Source organism: Tenrec ecaudatus, chromosome X (genome assembly GCF_050624435.1).
Source record: "Tenrec ecaudatus isolate mTenEca1 chromosome X, mTenEca1.hap1, whole genome shotgun sequence".
Lineage (NCBI taxonomy): Eukaryota > Metazoa > Chordata > Mammalia > Afrosoricida > Tenrecidae > Tenrec > Tenrec ecaudatus.
Window position 1 is genome coordinate 110,808,101 of NC_134548.1, and position 21,413 is coordinate 110,829,513.

General features: G+C 39.7%; 1 protein-coding gene and 2 pseudogenes across 1 annotated transcript; 1 reads left to right on the forward strand and 2 right to left on the reverse strand.

Annotated features, from left to right (window-relative positions):
• Positions 1–3,720: 3,720 nt before the first annotated feature.
• LOC142434748 (DDB1- and CUL4-associated factor 13 pseudogene) lies at positions 3,721–5,058 on the reverse strand (annotated as a pseudogene).
• An 11,537-nt stretch (positions 5,059–16,595) lies between these two features.
• On the forward strand, positions 16,596–18,270 carry ARMCX5 (armadillo repeat containing X-linked 5). Its single transcript, XM_075538430.1, is given in 2 exon segments — positions 16,596–17,909; positions 17,911–18,270. Coding segments are annotated over 2 exon segments (1,674 nt in total).
• Positions 18,271–20,711: 2,441 nt separating this feature from the next.
• Positions 20,712–21,153, reverse strand: LOC142434285 (large ribosomal subunit protein eL32-like; annotated as a pseudogene).
• Between the last annotated feature and the right edge of the window lie 260 nt (positions 21,154–21,413).

The window sequence follows — 21,413 nt, forward strand, 5'->3', positions numbered from 1 at the left end:
TCCACAGTTTTACCTTCCTTCCAAAGCTGGTATTCTCATATTCAGAAGATGGCTGCCAGGAAAAAATATGCCTCCTTATTTTATCATGTAAGTCCATCCCAGAAGAGTAAAGTTCTTTTCATGGTAGCAGTTCCTAGCAAACTTTTCATATCTCACTGGCCTGTGTTTGTTCATAGTCCAATTATGAGTCACTCACTGGGGTGAAAGATTTAAGATATTACCTTAGATGAGATGAATTGTGAGTCTATCCTGGGAGCCAGAAATGAAGTTAGATTCTCTAAGAAAATGACAGAATGAGAGAAAAGGGAATGCACTCTAAGAATATGAACCCCACTAGAAAAATTAGGCAGTTTTCTTGCGTTGATAACAAAAATGTCCTCTACAGACATCGACCCAATACAGATGAACAAATATGATAATGACACCCACATTACTAAAGTACTAAAGCTCTCCTTGTTCCAACTGCTATGCATTAAAAAACAAAATACAAAAACTCAGTGCCATACATTTGATGGTGACTCACGGATTGTGCATATTTTCCAAGTTGTGCATCTTTATCAGAGAAGATAACCTGTGGAGTGGCCAGTGGGTTTGAAGTGCTGACTCCATGCTTAGCAGTTCTAAGTGTACCAAACATCACCATTATGGCTCCTTATGACTCCCCGAACCACAAAACAAAACAAACTCACTTCCACTGTGTCAATGTCAGCTCAGAGTGACTCAATAGGATAGGGTAGAAGTGCTCTTGTGGGTTTCCACAACTCTTTATGGGAGTAGAGTCTCGTTTTACTGTCCCAGAGTGGATGGTGGTTTTTAACTGATGCCTTGCAGTTAGCAGCCCAATGTGCAGCTATTACACCACAAGGGCTCCTTAGTTAATAAAAATAATTCAGGAACTCTCTGCATGATATTAGTGAATCAATAATTAACAAAGAACTAGAATTCTCACCCTTGCAAGAAGTTTTGGAATCTGGAGGGGTGGGGTGGAGGTGGAGAAGTTGATTGTAATTTTGGAGAAAACAAGTAAAAAATTGTATCGGTAGGGTCTGATTTGATTGATGATGTAGGATATACTAAGGTAATTTAATTCCATTTACATTTAACCATATTCTATGTATTTCAATGAATGCTTCTCCATAATTGAATTGAGTTAAAAACTAAATTTCCAGTGTTTTCTGGTTTGTCTATCCAAATTTTATTGGTTTATATTATAAAAGAGACTCTGAATTGCTGGTAAGTAGCAAACTGTTCCATTTAAAGAGCTGGTGGACTAATTAATTTCTCATATCAGAATTTGATTGCAGTTATTATCCCAGGTCTGTTTTCAGAGATCATTATACATACTGGTGCACACAATTATTTTTTTAATTTCTCAAAACCAAATAGACTCAATGAATTTTTTTAAAAATTGGCAGAACATAGCACATGTATTCCCCAACTTGTCTGTCAATTTGTTGTGCTCTGGTGGCTTGTGTGTTGCTTTGATGCTGGCAGTCATGTCACTGATATTTCACATACTAGCCAGGTCACCCAAAGAGAATAAGTTGTAGCAGAGCTTCCAGACAAGAAAAGACTACAAAGAAGGACTAGGCTGTCCACTTCTGAGGAATTAGCCACAGAAAACCTTATGGATAACAGCAGAGCATTCTCAGATACTGAAAACCTCATGAATAGAAGAAAACTGTCAGGTATAGCAACAGAAGAAGTGCCAGAAGGCACTCAAAGTATGACTGCGAAAGAGTTGTCATCGCCAAGTAGAGTTGACCCCAATGATAGGAATGGAGTAAAACTCTTAAGATCTTCATTTGCATGATGGTGCATGCCAGAAAATGACAAGAAACAATTGCAAACATCTATTAATATTTGAAACTTGGTATTCACAAAGTATGGATCTAGGAAATTTAGAAGTTGTCAAAAATGAAATGGACCACATAAAGATCAATATCCTAGGCATTAATGAGTTAAAATACACTGGTATTAAGTCATTATGCCAGGAATGACATATTTAAAAGGAATGGTAATGAATCATCATCAAAAAGGACATTTCAAGGTGTAGCTGGAAGTACAGGGCTGTCTGTGATAGGATAATATCTATATGAATACAAGGAACTATAATCAGTACAGCTATTATTCAAATTTATGCAATACAGCTAGTGATGGAGAAATAGAAGAATCATACCAATATATTCAGTCTGAAATTGATCAAACATACAATCAAGATACATTGGTAATTATTAGCAATTGAAATGCAAAAGTTGGAAGCATAGAGCAAGAAATAGTAGTATTTGGAATATGTGACTTTGTGATAGAAATGAAGCTGGAGATACCAATAGAATTTTGCAAGACCAACAATTTGTTCATAGCAAATATCTTTTTTCAACATCACAAATAGCAACTATAAACTTCTCTAGATGAAATGTACATAAATCAAATAGATTACATCTGTGGAAAGACATATGTGGGAAGCGATATACCATTGATTAATATCAGCTGCTAAAAGCAGGCCACGACTGACTTCAGCAGACCCTCAATTGCTCATATGTAAGTTCAAATTGAAGCTGATGAAATTTAAAGAACTCCACCAGAAAGAAAATAGGACCTTGAGTCTGTCCCACGTGAATTTTGAGAACATCTCAAGAAAAGAGTAAATGCATTCAATACTAATGACAGAAGACCTGTTATGAGGTGTTGCCCTCCGCAGTTCGATCTCACAATGAGTTGAGCTCTGTTTACCCTAAGGATGGGGGTTGGTACCAGGGGAAAACTTCCTGCATCAATTCTTCCAAGTGCAGATCCCTGCCCACTGGATCAAAACCTGTCAAGGTGGGCTTCGAAATACTAAACATATGAAGATTCTGGGTCCCTTTCCATTAGATACCCACCAAGTCAGGGTTTTCCTCAAGGTCCAATGACTGCTTTCTCTCCCATCTGAGGACCCCAGTACTCAGTCTAAGGGTGCACAAAGCTTTGAAGCATGGCCTCTATGTGAAATCTTTCTGATGTAGACCCTGTGGGCTAGCATTGTGTGTGTAAAGTAGTATCTCATTGTGGCTTTAATTTGCATCTCACTGATGGCTAGTGATTGTGAGTATTTTTCCATGTGTTTGTTAGCCATTTGTACTTCATTTTTGGTGAACTGTCTATTCATGTCTTTCTCCCATTTCCTAACAGGGTCTCTTATATTTTCTTATTGAGATATTGTAGAGTTCTGTATATTTTGGTAATCAGCCCTTTGTCCGATATGTCATTGGTAAAAAGTATTTCAGCCTCCTGATGAAGTCTTTTGATGTTCACAAGGAATGTAATTTCAGCATGTCCCGGACATCTATCTTGAGTTCTGCTGTGTGCCTCCTCCATTATTCTTAGTAGTCTCATATGTATGCCCTGCAATAGGGCACATAAATTCGTTCCAGCCTTCTCATTGATGATCCTGAGAGCTTTGGGGGTTGTATTTAGGTCTTTAATCCATCTTGAGTGTGTTTTATGCACGGGAAGAGATATGGGTCTTGTTTCTTTTGCATATGGAAATCCAGTTTGTCCAATACCATTTGCTGAAGGTGGTTTCCTTTCTTTTCTATTAAGATTTTTCTCCGGTTTATTTGTTATTGTTGGGTGCCTTTTTTTTTTCATTCAATGCAAGCCAGCACTTTTATTTGTGGCATCTACCTATCACAGCAGAACAGGCTCCTTACATATCAAGACTGACAGGAGTACGAAATTTTACTTCACAACGGCCACAATGTGTGTCTTCTTCCTGGATACAATTGGCACAGATCCAGGTTTGCTATGTTTATGACGATTCACTTCCTTACCTCAGCGCGCTTCTTTCATGACCTGCTGCTCCAGGATCTGACTTTAGATGGACTTGGGAAGATGCCGGTGGCGAGTGATCCGTTTTATCTGAGGGTGATGCTGAAAGTTCTCCTTCAGTTTCTGATTATAATCCTTGGCTGCTTTTTCTCGTGATGAAAGCACACCCAGTTTTCAGAAGCGTTAGCTTTCCACAGGCGCGTGTTCATCAGAGCACATAATGTACTTGTTGCCAGAAGTCCACTTGACACAGATGACATGCTGCATTCGCTTTGTGTGATATACTTCCCTACCTCAACTTTTGTCCACAGGAAAGATTCAAATAGACTTGTCAAAACTAGCAGACACAAACTCCTTCCCAGTAGGAGCGTAATCCACATCAAGCACCACAGACACATGATCCATATGCACCATCACAGGTGAGTCCAGTGCCCAAATGTCAAAAGTATACAAGTTATAATCTTCATTTGTTAAAACAAAAGCATCCCTAGGGTTCCAACAGATTGTATTTGTTCTCATATCTAAAATAACCTTTTTTGGAGGAGTAGCTTGCCTCATATCATATAACACTATATTCCTGTCAGAAGCACAGCTTCCCAAGAGAAAAGTCTCAATTGGGTTAAATTTAACACTACTAATACTGTCACATCCCCAGGTCATTGAACAAATAGGACTAGTTCTTTGCTCATCCTAAATGTCCACTTGCTGTGCACATTTGTCAAAAACTGCTTCTTTCCAGTGGTGGTCAATTCCAGTATGCACTGTCTTTCCTAATATTGTATGCAAAGGCTCTTCCTCTTCTCCAGAGCCTAGTTCATCCACTTTCCACTGTTTCAAAGTTCTGTCATCACCAACAGTAAATAGTAAAAGAAATAAAATAAAAGAAGACCCACAAAAGCAAGTGCATATTCCTCATACAAAACCTTCATGTGTTTGTATTATGCGAATATATTTTCGTTCATCAAGTTCCAGAGTCTAACCTCTCCATCATATGCCCCAGAAAGGACAATAGCCAGGCTCTTTGGATACTTTGCCAAGCAAATGACTCCATCTCGGTGACCATCCAGGGAAGCAAGGAATGGTTTTGCAAACACCCATTCCAGTTTGGTAGTATTTAAAGCTCTTACGTATTCTCAAGGAACCTCAAATGGATATAAGGCAGGATCATAGTTTCTTGGAACTCTCTATGTCCAACTTAGTTTCGCTGACATAGTTGTCCGGATACTGGCTCAGTATCTTTACCTTCATCTTGGCGACTTGCTCTCCCCATACTCCTCCAGCCTTTCCCTAACCAGTTCCTGGAAGCACCACCTCTTCCAGCACACTGGTGGATGGCTTTTTGTTTTTGTTTCTAAACTCTTTTATTTCGGTATGTTTTCCAGTATATGAAATCTAGGATAGGTAAATGTATAGATACAGTAATTGGATTAATGGCTTCATGGAGGCATGGTAAATGAGGAAGTTAGTTTATTGCGCCAACCTGGCCGACAAACACATGTGGGGTTAATTGAAGGGTGGAGGGATAAATAGCTCAGTGAGCCTCGCCTTTCTAGTTCTCGGGTCTCTTGCTTTCTGATGGTCAGACCAGGGTGCAGCTGCCTTAGTCTGCTTCAGCTGGCAAGGCTCACTTCCTGCAAGACATTGCGGAGGATAGACCTACCCCGATGGACCTACCACGTGGACCTACCCCGATGCAGCCCTGGGTGCTGGAGCACCCGTGTGGAGATCCCTGTCAGTGCTGAGATGTTTACAAATTCACTGACTCGGCTTTCCTCCTGCAGTTGGCGTCATTGCGTCTGATTTGGGAGATGGAGGAGGACTTTGTGGATTGGTGTTGGACATATGGTTTAATGGGTTAATGTTGGACTTGTGGGCTTCAGCAGCACTGGGTTGGGATGTTTTCTTGATGTGCACTTAACCTTTATATAAAACTCTCTCTCTTATACATGAGTTTCTGTGGATTTATTTCTCTGTAATACCCAGACTAACACATATGGTACCGAGAGTGGGGTACCAGAGAAACAAATCATAAAATAGAGAGTAGATGTTTGTTTTATCTCTTCCTCATGGTAGTTTTTCTTTTTTGTCAATCCAAAGGTCAGATAAAACCACACTGTTTACTTGGTTGTTTTCTGGGGAAAGTACGGGAAGTATGAAAATAGAGAGTTTGTAAGCCCACTTGCTTTCAATCATTAACATTTTATCTTTAGATGGGTTTAGGACATACCTGCAAAGAAATCTCTGAGAAGATATACCCCACCCAGTGCTTTGGAGTACTCAGGAACCAGTAGTCTTTGTCAGAAGCTGGAAAAAGTCTGGAACCATGAAGAAAACTCCTCTCTGGGACTGAATGTTAAAGGAAGCCTGAGAGCAGGCTGAAATGCTTGCTAGATGACCACCTAAATCTACGTGTTGAGTGAAAGTGGGAGAAATGCATCAATAAAGAGATGGGTTGAATTTGGCCACTGACATCTGTGGACTTGGTTTCCAGGGGAAAAAGGAAAAATGAGAGCGGGTTGACTGGTCTAAATTTCATGACCTAGCATGAGGGAGCTAGGATTGTTCAGTATTGGTCAGAGCCCAAGGTCTAATCATGGAGGCACTGATGGAGGCACTGCATGGAAGAACAAAATTGGAGTCACTCTTTACATAATAGCCAGTCTGAGCTCACATTTTAAATAATATGTGAATACCCAAAATATCACCATTAATTGATGAAGTGTTGGTGAGAATTGAGGCTTATGAGATTGTGTGTTTGCTATTTTTCAGCAATTTTGTCAGAAAGAGCAGTACAGGGAACCTAATTAATTGCTATTTGATATATAGTCAATTAATATGTCCTTTCTAGCCATAATCCCTTATGTGATGCACTATAAATTCTGGACTCAATACCTGTGGCTATAATCTTCTTTATCAGGAAGTCCTGTGCTATGCTAAAAGACAGTATTAAAGTAGGATCAAAAGGGATCAACCTTAGGAAAGGATGTGAATCAAGTTGCACCTTTCATTTCCTTGGGAATACGGCCTACTGAAAGGCAAAAATCATACATCCACCAAAGCCATTCCTCTATGTAGAAGAGCCACCTCAGAAGCACAGAGAAAAATCTCAAGACTATACGAAGAACCACCAGAAGACATTTGAGGTTTCTGTCTGAAAGTCATGGAGGCCCAGACCAGAGGCACCAGAAGCTGCAGCAAGGAGATCGTGGAACAGTGCAAAGGAGTCAGGCTGAGACCAAAGTCTGAGGCAAGGATCATGACACAGAGCACTGGAGAAATGTTGAGACTATGAGACTGTGAGCCAGAGCAATAGGCCAGCTTCCTAAAGTCACTATGGTTTGGAACTAACTTGATGGCACCTAAGAGAAGAAGACCTACAACAGACAGAGAAGTGAAGAAAAAGAAGAGTTCAAGGTTTTGGAAGCACAGCTCACATGACATCTTGTTTTCCATTTGTGCCTTATGTCCTGTAGTAACAGAGATGATATTGCCAGAAATAAAATCCAGAGTCGTATCATAAAAGCAACTGAAGTACAACACCAACAGGATTCCTGATATAAGATGGTATCTGATATTAAACTGAGTCATTGATTGGGAAAAATGGGACCCTGGAATTTGGCATTGGAATATATGAACAGATAATCAGGAAGATGGACATTGGGCCACTAAATTCCACTGAATCCCTTTGGACAATAGTACTATCCCTTCTCACATTTGAAGCAAATACTCCCCCTTTGCCTACTAACTCATTATCAGTAGAACCATTATTTCTTCCATCCATATTTGAGGAGATTGCCCCAACTGTGGCTGCTGATAAAGCACCCAAGGCTATGGCAGATGCCTGATAAGACATTGCTAAATTTTCCCAGTAAACAACTTCATCAATCAGTATTGCTTTTAGATCTATGACTAGACTTATGTTCTAGTGAATGTCAAAGGGTGGTGTATAAATGGAAACACAGGAAGAGGTGTGCTATATTCCTAAAGAGTTTTCTAAAATGTACAGATACAAACATCTAGAATATGTGCAGAATAATGGTTCAAGGAACACAAGGTTGGATCACTGTGAGTACAGACTCAGGAACCCTAGTGGAGTAGTGGGTTATAGTTAAGCTGCTAAGCATAAAGTCAACAGTTTGAAACCACTAGCTTCTTCCAAGGGAGTGGGGGCGATGAAGATTTCTACTTCTGTACAGATTTATAGTCTTAGAAACCCACAAGGGCAGTGCTACTCTTTCCAGAATGGATACTATTAGTCAAAATTAACTGGATGGCAGTGAGTTTTTAAAAATCTTTCTCTTGAGATAATTTACATAACTCACTCTTCAGTAGTACAGTCATATTAAAAGAGTTGCACAATCATCATTGCAGTCCATTCTAGAACATTTTCTTCCTTCCTAGCCTCAGTGTTATTAGCTTCCCATTTCCTTCCAACCTTCCTCCTGTGTCAGTCTGGGTACTTTAGAGAAACAAATACACAGAAACTCATGTATAAGAGAGAGTTTTATGTAAAGGTTAAGTGCACATCAAGAAAACATCCCAACCCAGTGCTGCCGATGCCCACAAGTCCAACATTAACCCATTAATCCCTCCACCCTTCAACTAACCCCACAAGTATTTGTTGGTCAGATTGACACAATAAGCTAGCTACCTCAATCCACTCCTTGCCAACCTGGCTTTGCAATTGAAATTAAGTTACACCTGCACCTTAATCCTATAATCCTGTGAATAAGTTCCCCCACCTGTGAAAGTTTGTAAGCAAACCACTCCATGCCTTTCACCCCCAATTTTGAGTATCCAAATTGATATACTACCCACTTACATCAACCCAGCGCTCTGAGAAGACAATCATGTTTTTCGACATGAGGAGTCTTCATTCCAGTTGGAACCTTGTGAAGTCTGCATCCATAAGAAATGTCAAATCCGGATAGCCCATCCATAAAGTCAGCAACAACATGCACCAGTTCACAGGCTCAACAATTTGCACCTGGTCAGGTTGTGGTAAACTCAATGTGGGCTGCCTCACTCTGCCTCCACAGGGTTGTACCTCTCTTTCTTGTCACCTAGAGAACAGAAACCACAGTATGCACCTTTCTGGTACATTGATAGGAATGGAAATTATCTCAGCAGTTCATGAACAATGTCAATGACTGGCTCAATTCAGGTGCTCTTGGTTCTCTTAGTACTCTTGTGGGTGGGAATCATAGCATCCATCCCACCACCCAGTTACTTCCTCTGTTTTAGGAAGTGGTCTTTCCTGTCCTTGACCCCTTTCCTAGCCAGTCCAGACACTATGACTTTCCAGTCAACTACTGTCCTGCCAGTTCGCTCAATTCTCTTTGGGTCCACCCTCTATGACAAATGCTAACCCTGAAACCTTCTTTAGCATATACCCATGTCCCATGTCAAAGTGTATGTTTTCCAGAGTTATTTCTGAAACTGTGCACAATGGATATTCTCATACTTTGTTTCTGAACATCTAACTTTGTATATCCATTTACTGGCATCACTTCAACCAGCTCAATGTTATATATGCACATATCAATGTATATTCCCACATATTGTTGTATAAGTGAAATCATAATGCAAATGCAGGTTTGCATTCATTTGTTTAAAAATATATTTTAGTGTGCTCTGAGTGAGGTTTTAACAGTTATTTAAATTCACATTCAAGAATTTGGACTCATTGTCAAGGGGGAGGTGGGTGAGGGGAGACGCCAGGGAGTGTAAGATAAGATATAATAATTATTTATAAACTATCAAGGGACCAGGGGTGGGATCGGGGAGGGAGGGGGATGGGGGGAAAAAAAGGGAAAACGAGCTGATTCCAGGAACCCAAGTGGAAGGTGAATTATGAGAGTGACGAGTGCAACGAATGTATAAGGGTGCTTTGCTCATGTGATGTATGTACAGATTGTGATAAGAGCCTTATGAGCCCCAATAAAAAGATTAGAAAAAAAGAAAGAAAATGATTAGGGCAAAGCATGTACGGATGTGCTTTATACAATTGATGTATGTATATGTTTATGTATGGATTGTGATAAGAGTTGTATGAGCCCCTAATAAAATGTAAATAAAAAAAAGAATTTGGACTCAAACTGTTCATTTACATTCTTTACATTGTGTGAACATTCCCATTATTTCCTTTTGGGTTGTTTAGTTACTAATACTATAATTTACTTGTCTCCTCACATTCTCATCTTTATTTTACAGTAATTGTTGACCATTTGGCCACATGCAGATGATTTTTAAAATATCCATTTAATTTTAAAATTCACTGGCATAAGCATGTTTACAATACTCATCTATTATTCTTTATGTTTTTGTAGTTTCTTTGTGAAGTCTACTTGCTCAATTTAGGTGAAATTTGCATAACATAAAATTAACCAGTTTAATGTGAACACATCAATGGCATATGGGATATTCACAATGTTATGCAACAAACAAGAGTGTCTAGTGGTAAAGTACTTTCATCAGCTAAAAATAAAACCTGTACCAGTTCAATAATGATTCCCATTTGCCCTTTCTCTAAGGTCCTGGCACTCAATCTGCTCTTACGTCTATACCTGTTCTGGATATTTTATATGAATTAAGTCATACAAAAAGTGACGTTTTATTTCTGGATTCTTTCACTTGTAATAATGTAAAGGGGGGGTTCAAAAATTAATGGAAAATTGGAATTAAAGGATAATGGGATTTTCCCACAGGTCTCTGTCAATAGTGGTGATATAACTTTTTTTAAACATTTTATTAGGGGCTCATACAACTCTTATCACAATTCATACATATACATACATGAATTGTATAAAGCACATCCGTACATTCTTTGGCCTAATCATTTTCAAAGCATTTGCTCTCCATTTAAGCCCTTTGCATCAGGTCCTCTTTTTTTTCCCCTTCCTCCACGCTCCCCCCGCCCTCAGGAGCCCCTGATAATTTATAGATTGTTATTTTGTCATATCTTGCCCTATCCGGAGTCTACCTTCACCCCCTTCTCTGTTGTCCATCTCCCAGGGAGGAGGTCACATGTAGATCCTTGTAATCGGTTCCCCCTTTCCAACCCACTCACCCTCTACTCTCCCAGTATCGCCCCTCACACCCTTGGTCCTGAAGGTATCATCCACCCTGGATTCCCTGTGCCTCCAGCCCTCATATGCACCAGTGTACAACCTCTGCTCTATCCAGTCCTGCAAGATAGAATTCAGATCATGGTAGTTCTGGTATAACTTTTTTTTTCAGGTGTCCAAATATCCCTTTAATGTGGATCGTATGTAGTATTGTGTGTGTGTGTTATTGTTTGAAGTGAACTTGTTTGTCACAAGACTCCAAGTCCACATCAGTTTCACTTTCCTCCTTTTTTCTTTAAGCCCCTCAGACCACTGTTTAGGTTTGAGGGCTAATCTGGTATAACTTTTATGTACAAATGTTTGAGTGTATTTTTCAATTGCCATGAGTTAATACTTAGGAGTGAAATTATTTAGTCATATGGTTAATTCCATGTTTAACTTTTGAGAAACTGAAAAATTGATTTCCATATTAGATTCACCATTTTACATTCCCACCAGAAACATCCATGGCCACACTATTTTCTTTATTTAAAGTTATATATTGTGACTATTCGATGTGAATTTGTATCCCATTATGGTTTTAATTTTTCCTTGATTAATAATGATATTGATATTAATTTTTCCTTGATTAATAATGATATCTTTTTGTGTACTTTTGGGTTACTTATTTTTTGTCTTTGGGAAAATGTCTATTCAAGTCCTGTATCTATTTTTAATTAGCTTATTAGTCTTTTGTTGAGCATTAAGAGTTCTTTACATATATTTTGCCCTCGTGGCATAGTGGGTTAAGTGTTGGGCTATTAACTTCAAGACTGTAAATTCAAACCCACAAGTGATTCCATGGGAGAAAGATGACTGTCTGTTCCCATAAAGATTTACAGTCTCAGAAATCCCAAGGAGCAGTTTTACTGTGCTTTACAGAACAGCTTAATGACAGTGGGTTTGGTTGGTTTGAGTCTGCATATTAAACCTTTATCTGATATACGTTTTCCAACTATTTTCTTCTATTTTCTAAGTTATCTTTTCACTTCCATGGTAATGCCTCTTAATGCAAAAAGCTTTTTATTTTGATGAAGTCGAAGTTATCTGATTTTCCTTTTGAACTAGTGATTTTGGTGTTCTATCTAAGAAGCTCCTGCTGAATTCAAAGTTGTGACCATTTCCTCCATATTTTCTTCTAAGAAATTTTGTTTTAGCCTGTCTTTGAGTCCTCGAGTTATTTTTATATTATGTGAGTTAGGGACTCAAGGTCATTCTTTTGCATGTGAATATCCAGTTGTCCCAGAAACATTTGTTAAAAAGATTAGCCTTTATGCATTCAATGTTTGTGGCAACTGTCTTGAAAATAAATTAGGTATAAATATAAGAGTTATTGACTCTCAATTCTATTCAATAGGTCTTTATATCTATCCCTATTTTAGTACACATTATTTTGGTTATTGTAGCTTTGTGGGAAGTTTTAAAATCTAGAAATAGAAATACTCAATTTTTCTTATTTTATTTTTGATTTTTCTTTCAATATTGTTTTAACTATTTAGATTCCCTTGCAATTCCCTATGAATTTGAGGATTAGCTTTTCCATTTCTGCAAAGAAGATAATTGGAATTTTGATAGTAGTTCCATGGACTCTGTAGTTCATTCACTCTGAGTAGTAATAAAATCTCAATAATATCAGGTCTTTCAATCCTTGGACACAGGATGCCATTCCATTTGTTAAGGCCAACTCTAATTTCATTCAGTAAATTTTTTTTTTAGTTTTCAGACTTAAAAGGGAGTTCTGTCTTCCTGGAATTTAAAATCTGTTTTTTACTAACACTCTTCTCCTCTTACTACTGGGCAGGGTAAATCAGCAACTGTATGCATTCATTGAAGAAGGGAATATCCATTCGTTAAGCAGGGTGTAGGTAGAGTTGAGAGTAAAGGAGTCAAGGAGAGCCGCTATAATCTACTTTGAGGATGTGGTTTAATGGGGCTTCTCATATAGGGTAGCCTCATTCTTGACTATTTTACTACCTCTGTCCTTCTCCAACGCGTTCATTTCGGTAAGTGGGTATGTGCATATAAGGCTTTGGTTTCCTTCCTCCTTGTCAGGTCAAAGCTGATTTACTGGCGACACCGCCTGGAACTCCCGAAAAAAGTATATATACACACATATATATATAATTTATATATATATACATACATATATAAAAATATATATATATATTATATATACACACACACACATACATACAAGTAAGCTTAGTGAGAGTAGCTCCTATATGAGCGCACCAGTAATAAAACACTGTTGCATTAATTTGCTCCTCTTAGTTCAAAGCTTCTTTCTCTATAACTGGATCCTGCACTTGTCTGTTCCAGGACCAGAAACAACCAGAGTACACAGAGGAAGAGGTGGGGCCATGCAAAGCTAGATATCACTCCGCCTCCTTTGAATGTCCAGACCGTCTACTACATTCCAGCTGCTTGGCTGCTGATTTTGGTGTTGGGACGTGGCAAACCGATGGAGGAAAAGGTAGATGTTAATTAGTCGCTATGTGAGGGTACCTGAGGTGCCCTTGGGGCGGGAAAGGGGGAGTACCAATTATTTATTAATTACAGACCTTAGTCTGATGAAGCAGCTATCTCCACCTATCCCCTAGGTGCAGAGCCATCCCCCAACCCCCCAAACACTTTCGTCGCCATTGTCTCTTGTCGTTTTGTCTGACTGCCTGGTCCTCATTCTGTAGGGCATGGCACCCTTTGAGGCCAGGAAATCAGAAAACTACCTCTGATCCAAGCAGAGCAGGTCAGTACGAAAGGGGGCATCTAGAGGTGTAGGTCCTGATTACTACGGAAAGGAACTCCTCCGGAAACTCGACCTGCTCTTGAGGGAGGGAGAAGAGAGGGGGAGAGAGCGATGGCGTTCACAGAGTGACACAACGAGAAATTAAGAATGATCTGCTTCTTGTTCTCTTGATTTCCAAACATTCACCCCACTTTCGACCATGTTTTCCTTCCACTAGGGAAAGAGGTGTAGTGGCGGCTTCTAGCTTCTAGAAATAATGGATTCTGTAAGGAAGGGGATTGTTGATGTTGGTATTCAGTGTTGGGAAGCCCTACAGGGCGAGGCTGTAAAACGAGTTTATAAATATTTTATAATCAAGGACCTGTATTCTAAAAGGGTCTCACGTTCTGGTTACTCATTTGACCAGTTACAGTCTCTTCTCACTGCCCTTTCGGTTGGTCTTTGCGTGTGAATGCACGCATTTATGTGTGTAGGTCTGTTCCTAAATCTAACTGTTGTAACTCCTATTTCAGTAATGATCTGTAGGGGGCAGCAGATCTCAATGTATTGGTGGAGAAGGAAACTGTCTCAGTTTTTGTTCCGTAGGCAATGTTTGGGTGCCCCTTGAGGGATGGAGGTGGTAGAGGGATGAAACAAGAGCCTAGGGTTTTAGGGGGAAAAATAAAATATTACAAAGACCAAATCTACTACCATCGATTTGATGCCAACATGTGATAGATACTATATAGGATTTCTGAGACCATATGACTGCAGTGCAGCCAATCCACACCAACCAAAGTTTTGGTTATCAGCCTAATGCCTAATACACAGCTCTGTCTAGGGGGTCTAGAGGAACTCCTAACTCTTCAACTTTCAAATATGCCCTTCCCTCACGGCCACTATGCTGCAGGAAATGGTAAAATGGAAGAGAGCGGAAACCTAGAAATCTAGATGAAATTTGGAAATAGTACTTTTCACGGTTTTCCCTGCCTAATTCTGTGATGTGTCTTGGCATTCTATCTCTCCTAACTTTACCATGATCTTGAGAGAAAAGGATGTTTATGTTTGTATATCTTTCTCCCTTAGAGTGATTCTTGGATTGGAACCACTGGCCTTGTCTCTGAGGGTAGTAAAGAAGGTAGAAAATGATAGACCTCTATTCAAAGAGGCTCTGTATCCTAGATGCCAGGCTCTCGACCATGGACTCACTGTATTCTGTGTCTCCAGTTGTGTACCTTTCTGTGTGTAAACCTTTTTCCTAGGTTTTTTGGAACGCTCGTTGTTGTGAAGGTTTATACAAAACAACCTGGCTTGAAGCTGGGAAATAAAGAAGAAAGCATTGTCCTATAGGTTGTGAGTGTAGAAGAACAGAATGAGTGTAGGTGTGAGTGTAGAGGAACAGAAAGTGATTAAGATAAGACAATTCTTTCTCTTTCATTTTACCAACTTTCCAATACCCTTGTTGGGCTCTCTCCTTATTTTAGATGGAAATTTTGGTAAGCTTTTGGGTACTGAATGCTAAGACCTACCTCCCCTACACTTCATATGGTTTATCTTCTCTCATGGTTTACTCTAGCCCAATTCTTAATTAGGGTAATACTAAAGCTCTCCTTGAAAAGGGAATGGTGGGTGATAGGGAGGAGGAAGAGCAATTCTGAAGCCGGCCAAGCGTTATATGGGAAGACACATTTTATCTACCATTTTCTCTTGTTTGTCCCTAGGTCTGCCTATAGGTCTACTTCAGTACTTGTCGCTACTAGCAACAAGGAAAGGAGAACAACCTTACTCCAGATCAATACAGGTAGGTAGGAATGTGGCCACTGTCTAAGTAGACCTATAGGATGGAATGGTAGAGCTCTGATTGGGTCCCAACTAAAACCAAACCCAATTCTATTGAGTCAATTCCAACTCACAGCTACCAATATATAAGGTTTGCAGGGCTTTAAATCTTTACAGGATCAGAAAGTCTCATCTTTTGCCCATGGAGCAGCCGATCCAACTGCTTACCCAACAGCACCACCAGAGCTCCTTGATTGGGTCAAACAGGGGTTAAGATCCAACCTAGAAATTCCTCAAACTCTCTCATTTCCATCCTCCCTATTTCTTCTTGGTGTTCAGAAAGGATTTGGGTATCACCTGGATGAATGGAGAGTTAGTGACATGAGAGGCAAGGGAGAGTGTCCTAATTATCTACCTCTTCCACCTAGAACTGAATCTCCACCTTCTGTCATCTCTCTGTGCTAATCTACACTACACAGAATATTCTATAAAAAAAAAACCCAAAAAAAACCCCAAAAGCCCTATTTCCTTCCTCAACCTCTAGGTCTACCTTCATTGGCTGATCTGGTGACCTTGAAGTGGCCGAAGAGGACCATCCTCCACAGGGCTGCACGTAGGGAAACAGCCATCATTCCCTACCCTGAGTGAGCTTCCTCTGCACATTGTCTATATCATTGGCAGAGCCAATTGTTTGGAAAGGAGTTGAAGGACCACTAAACTTTGTATGAAAACACCAACCTGGGTACTGTGAGGGTAGAGGGAGGGTGAGTTGGAAAGGGGGAAATGATTACAAGGATCTACATGTGACCTCCTCCTTGGGGGACAGACAACAGAATAGTGGGTGAAGGGAGACATCAGACAGGTCAAGATATGAGAAAACAATAATTTATACATTATCAAGGGTTCATGAGGGATGGGGAACCGGGGAGGGAGGGGCAAAACGAGGACCTGATGCCAGGGACTTAAGTGGAGAGCAAATGTTTTGAGAATAATGAGGGCAATGAATGTATAAAAGTGCTTTACACGATTGATGTATGTATGGATTGTGGTAAGAGTTGTATGAACCCCTAATCAAACAATCAAAAAAAAAGAAAAGACCAACCTGGGATTGATCTCCAGTCAATGCTGAGACTGGGGTGAGATAACATAACTTGGTCTTGTCTTTTATTTCAACCATGGCTGGCTCCAGGGCCAGAGCAAGAACTAGAAGACGGGCTGGATTCCAGGGCCATTCCCAAACCAGAGCCAAGGCTATGATCCAGGCCAAAACAGTGGCTGTGGCAAAACTCAAAACAGAATCAGTGACTCAGGCCAAGGTTGGGGATGGAGCAGTGTCCAAGACACAGAGAAGCACACAAACTGAGGCTGTGGCTATGACAAGGGAAGTGAGCAAAATGAAAGATATGACTAAGACCAATGTCATACCTGAGACTGATAGAAAAACAGTGACACGACCCAGAGTAGTGCCCCAGATAAAGTCACAGGCCATGCCTGGCTCCAGTAACGGTGCCACTACTCAATCTAAAGTCAAGACTGATGCTGGAAATGAGGTCAATATTAGTTCATGTGTGAAAGCTGCTGACATGACCAGTATTGAGTCCAGACCCCAGATAAGGGAAGAGGCTGGTAACAAAGCTAACATTAGAGTCAAATCCAATGACAAGGATGAAGAAAATGTCTGTTCCTGGTTATGGACTGAAAAAGAATCTAGTACAGAGTCCTGGTTCTGGTCTGAAGAAGAGACCCCTCCTCAAGTTTATAATCCCCCGCCAAAGATCAACGACAAGCCTGAGCTCATACCCCAAAGGGAACTTACTATAAGGCAAAAGGCAGCAGCAACATGGTTAAGGGCCAGATATAGTGTCTTAGTCCCAATCGATGTCAGAGAGCTATTCTTGCCTCCAGAAGGGAATTGGACCCTAATTGAAACCTTGACAGAAACTCCTCTGGGGATAAAGCTTCTGACCAAGATATCACCCTATAGTGGGCCTTACTTCCAGCCCTTAGCTGAAATAAAACATCAGATTAGGTATGGGGAAAAATATGGGCCCAATCCAAAGAACTGCCGCTGCAAAGCTTACAGCATTAGTTTGGAGCCTAGAGAGTTTGAAAGACTCGTTGCTTTACTGAAGTTAACTGAGGATCCTTTCATTCATGAGATTGCTACAATGGTAATGGGTGTCAGTCCTGCTTATCCATTTACCCAAGACATAATTCATGATATAGGTATTAATGTTATGGTAGAAAACTTGATCACTAATCCTAATGTTAAAGAACATCCTAGAACTCTAAATATAGCAGATGACATTTCTGAGTCTTCTGAAGTATCGCAAATGAGAGCTTCATATGTAAATCAAATTTGCAAGGATATAATCTCTTATCCTTTGAATTCCATTGTGCAGCTTTCTGGACTAAAAGTGTTAGTGAACCTGAGTTTGAAATTTCCAGATCACAATATAATCATCAAGTACATTCCAGATATCCTTTTACTTGTTGAACAACGGAAATGCTATGACGAAAATTTTTATTTTAAAAGTGTTTTCTTATTTATCTAAAAATCAAGTCAATATCAGAGAATTGATCAGTGCTGAAGTACTGTCATCTTTGGTTGCACTTTTCAATAAGTATGAGTCAAAGTTCATTATTCTTGCTATCATTGAGACATTTGAGAATACAAATTACCAGTTCAAACGGGGAGTAAAACTCTTTACCAAGGAACAGTTCTCTAAGGATGAACTTATTTCCATATTTCATGAAGCAAAAGAGCTTTCTCAGAAACTCCACGACTTAGCAGAGCACAATGATACTGAGGTGAGAGATAAAATTGCACAATTAATACTCAAACTTTGAAGAATCATACGATATCCCAAACCTCTGAAGAACTTTTGGTTTTGAAATATGAAACCAATATGCGTTAGATTATAAATTCAATATGCATGTTATCTGTGTTGATGGACAGTGTCAATTTTATTTGACATTCCAAGTGATCTCAAGAGTGATAACATCTGTTGATTTTATTTTGCTATAAAATTTTATTGCCAGATATATATTGAGATATTTTAGTAGTTTTTCAACATAATTTGATAATGAACCCATTTGTCTTGAGTAAACTATATATGTGCATTTTATATGGTCATGAGTGCATTCATTTGAGACGTGATTAATATATTGTTAATAAATTTGTGTGCTAAAACTGGTGAAAACACTGTCATAGTTTTTTTCATTGAGAATCTAGTCAGGGAAAAAGCACAAATAAGGGGATGAATAGCCCTGCTGTGTCTGTACAGTTTGTACAGCAAGGCTCCACATTGACAGTTTTGACATGTGCAAGTAATAGAATCACATTGTACACAAAAAGACATGACCATGCTAACAGTGGACTGAAAGTCCCACATGACAAGGCTCCAGGTGAGGACTGAGCCATGTAGTCTGAGTAGCTCTAGGAAAGGGGAATACAGTGTAAGGAAAAGGAACACTATTTTTTTCATCTCAATATCGGCCCCAGAACTTGTACAAGGACTTTCACTTTCATATGATGACACATCTGGATAACTTGAGGTTTTCTAACTCCAGAAGGATTCCTAATTCTCACCTGCATTCAGTAATCCACCTCATTATGCCGTCAACAGACCCTCCTTACCAGGTGTACCACATCTGTTGCTTCATCTGAGGCTTCTTTTCCCCTGCAGTCATAGGCCTCAAAGGAGTGGCTTTCTGAGTCCCACTTATAGAAGTTATTTCACAGATAGTCTCACTTGACCCATTTTGGGAACTGCTTACTCTCATCCAATGCGTTGACCTTGGTGATTTGCACCTTTACTTGAAGACAGTCCCCTTTTATGCTGGGGTTGTTTTGTTTGTTTGTTTTCAGGTTAAATCTCAGTTCCACCACAATCATATGATATCAACTTATTTCAGAAAACTATAGTTAGAAAGAAATTAATTGCCCTAACTCCATTAATTTACTATATGCAGAGTTTACCAGTTTGACACACTATTGTCTACCTTAGCTCCTCTTGTTTACACTTCTCAAAAGTAGGTTCTTGATGGGGGTTTTGATTTGAAATGGCAGTGTATAGATTGTGATCTAGGGGATATTTCTGCCTTTTTTATCCCTGATATTTTGCTGTCATTTTCCTCACCCCTTCATTACCCCAAATTATAAAATATAGATATAAGTATTAGTGTACATTGCTGGTCAAAATTTAAACTTGATAATTCCCTCTATGTATTTGAAAAAAGGCCTAAACTGAAAATCTCAACATGATAACATATAACCCTGGTTTAATTTCTATTGAGGTCATGTCTGGACCTATATTTTATATATCTTGTACATTAGACTTTTGAAATGTACAGCTATAATGCAGATGGTTATGAAATTCTTTATCATTTATTTTTAAATTCACAGTACTCCTCTAACTGGGAATTCCAGCTGTGTGCACTACTCTCAGCATTGTGCATCTTTGCAATCTCTCCAAACCCTTTGAAAACGTACTGTGTCTCAAATGCCCTATAGAGAAGACGTGATCAATTCATGGCTGTGAGATTTTCCAATGTTAGCAAAAGAGAAGGGTGAATGCGAGTGTATGTGTGTTTGTATAAGCAAAATTTGATGGTATCTTCTTGTAGTGGAGCTTGTGAGAATCAGGATCATCCTTTAAATTGTCCTTAGGGTGTGCTTGCCACCAAAATTTTATTGCTGGCCTTATCTTCTTATTTTCCTTCTTAAGAAAATAATTTGGGCAAGCCGATATCACCCTGGCAGTATAGTGGAGAAGGTGTGGGGCTGCTAATGACAAGGTCGGCAGTTTGGAGCCACTGCGCCAGAGGAAGAAGGGGCTTCCTACTCCCGGGAAGACTCAGGGTCAGAAACCCACAGGGGAGCAATTCTACTCTGTCCTGTAAGTGTAAATAACTCCATGGCAATTAGGGGTTTTTTTTTGTTTTATGCATCAAGAAGGCTAATCCAATTGTTACATATCTTAAAAAGTTGCTGCCTGTGAATGCAACTCAGTGTGTGGATTTCTCATTTTCTAACAGCTCAACTGGACTATTAGCAGCAACTGGTCCTTCGCCTTCCCTCCATTTTGAAAGAGAATACCTCAATGAGAGCTAATCTATAGATATAATGAGATCCTTAAATGCATCTCTGCACTCATTTGTGCCTTTCCACTTTTCCTTTTATATGCCTCCATGTGGCTGGCATCCAAACCATACTGGATTATTTGCTATTTCTTTTTTTTTTCATTTATGGTTTTATTTAGGACAAATAAAACTCGCAAATGGGCCATCTACTCATTTTCTTCGCTGCGCAGCCTGGCGTTGGGATTGGTGACTCTGATGGCCAGCTGGCTGCTCTTTCTACAATGGCTTTGCGATTCTTGGAGGAAACGTTGTGAGCAATCTCTGCACAATACGACTTGTAGCACATAAGCAGCACTTCCAGCTCTTTGACGTTGTGGACCAGGAACTTGCGGAGGCCACTGGGCAGCATGTGCTTGGTTTTCTTGTTGCTCCCGTAACCAATGTTGGGCATCAAGATCTGGCCCTTGAATCTTCTCCGAACCCTGTTGTCAATGCCTCTGGGCTTGCGCCAGTTGCGCTTAATCTTGACATAGCGGTCGGACTGGTGCCGGATGAACTTCTTGGTCCTCTTTTTTACAGTTTTAGGCTTCACCAAGGGTCTGAGGGCAGCCATGATGCCGGTGGGAGATGGCTGCCTCCTCCGTAGGCAGCGCCGAAGAAGAGCTATTTGCTATTTCTTTATTATGCTATGCACTTTCCTACTTCTGTGCCTTTCTCCATTCTTTCTCTCATCCTAAAGTGCTCTTAAAATGGTTTCATGTCTATGGGAAAGCTATTTATTCTTTTAGACACAGCTCTACAACCTTTGACACTTTCAATTATTTCAAATGATTTTGAGACATTTCATATCTTTATAAAAATTAATGATTACCTGACTGAAAATAAATGATGGTTTTAAAATTGAACCT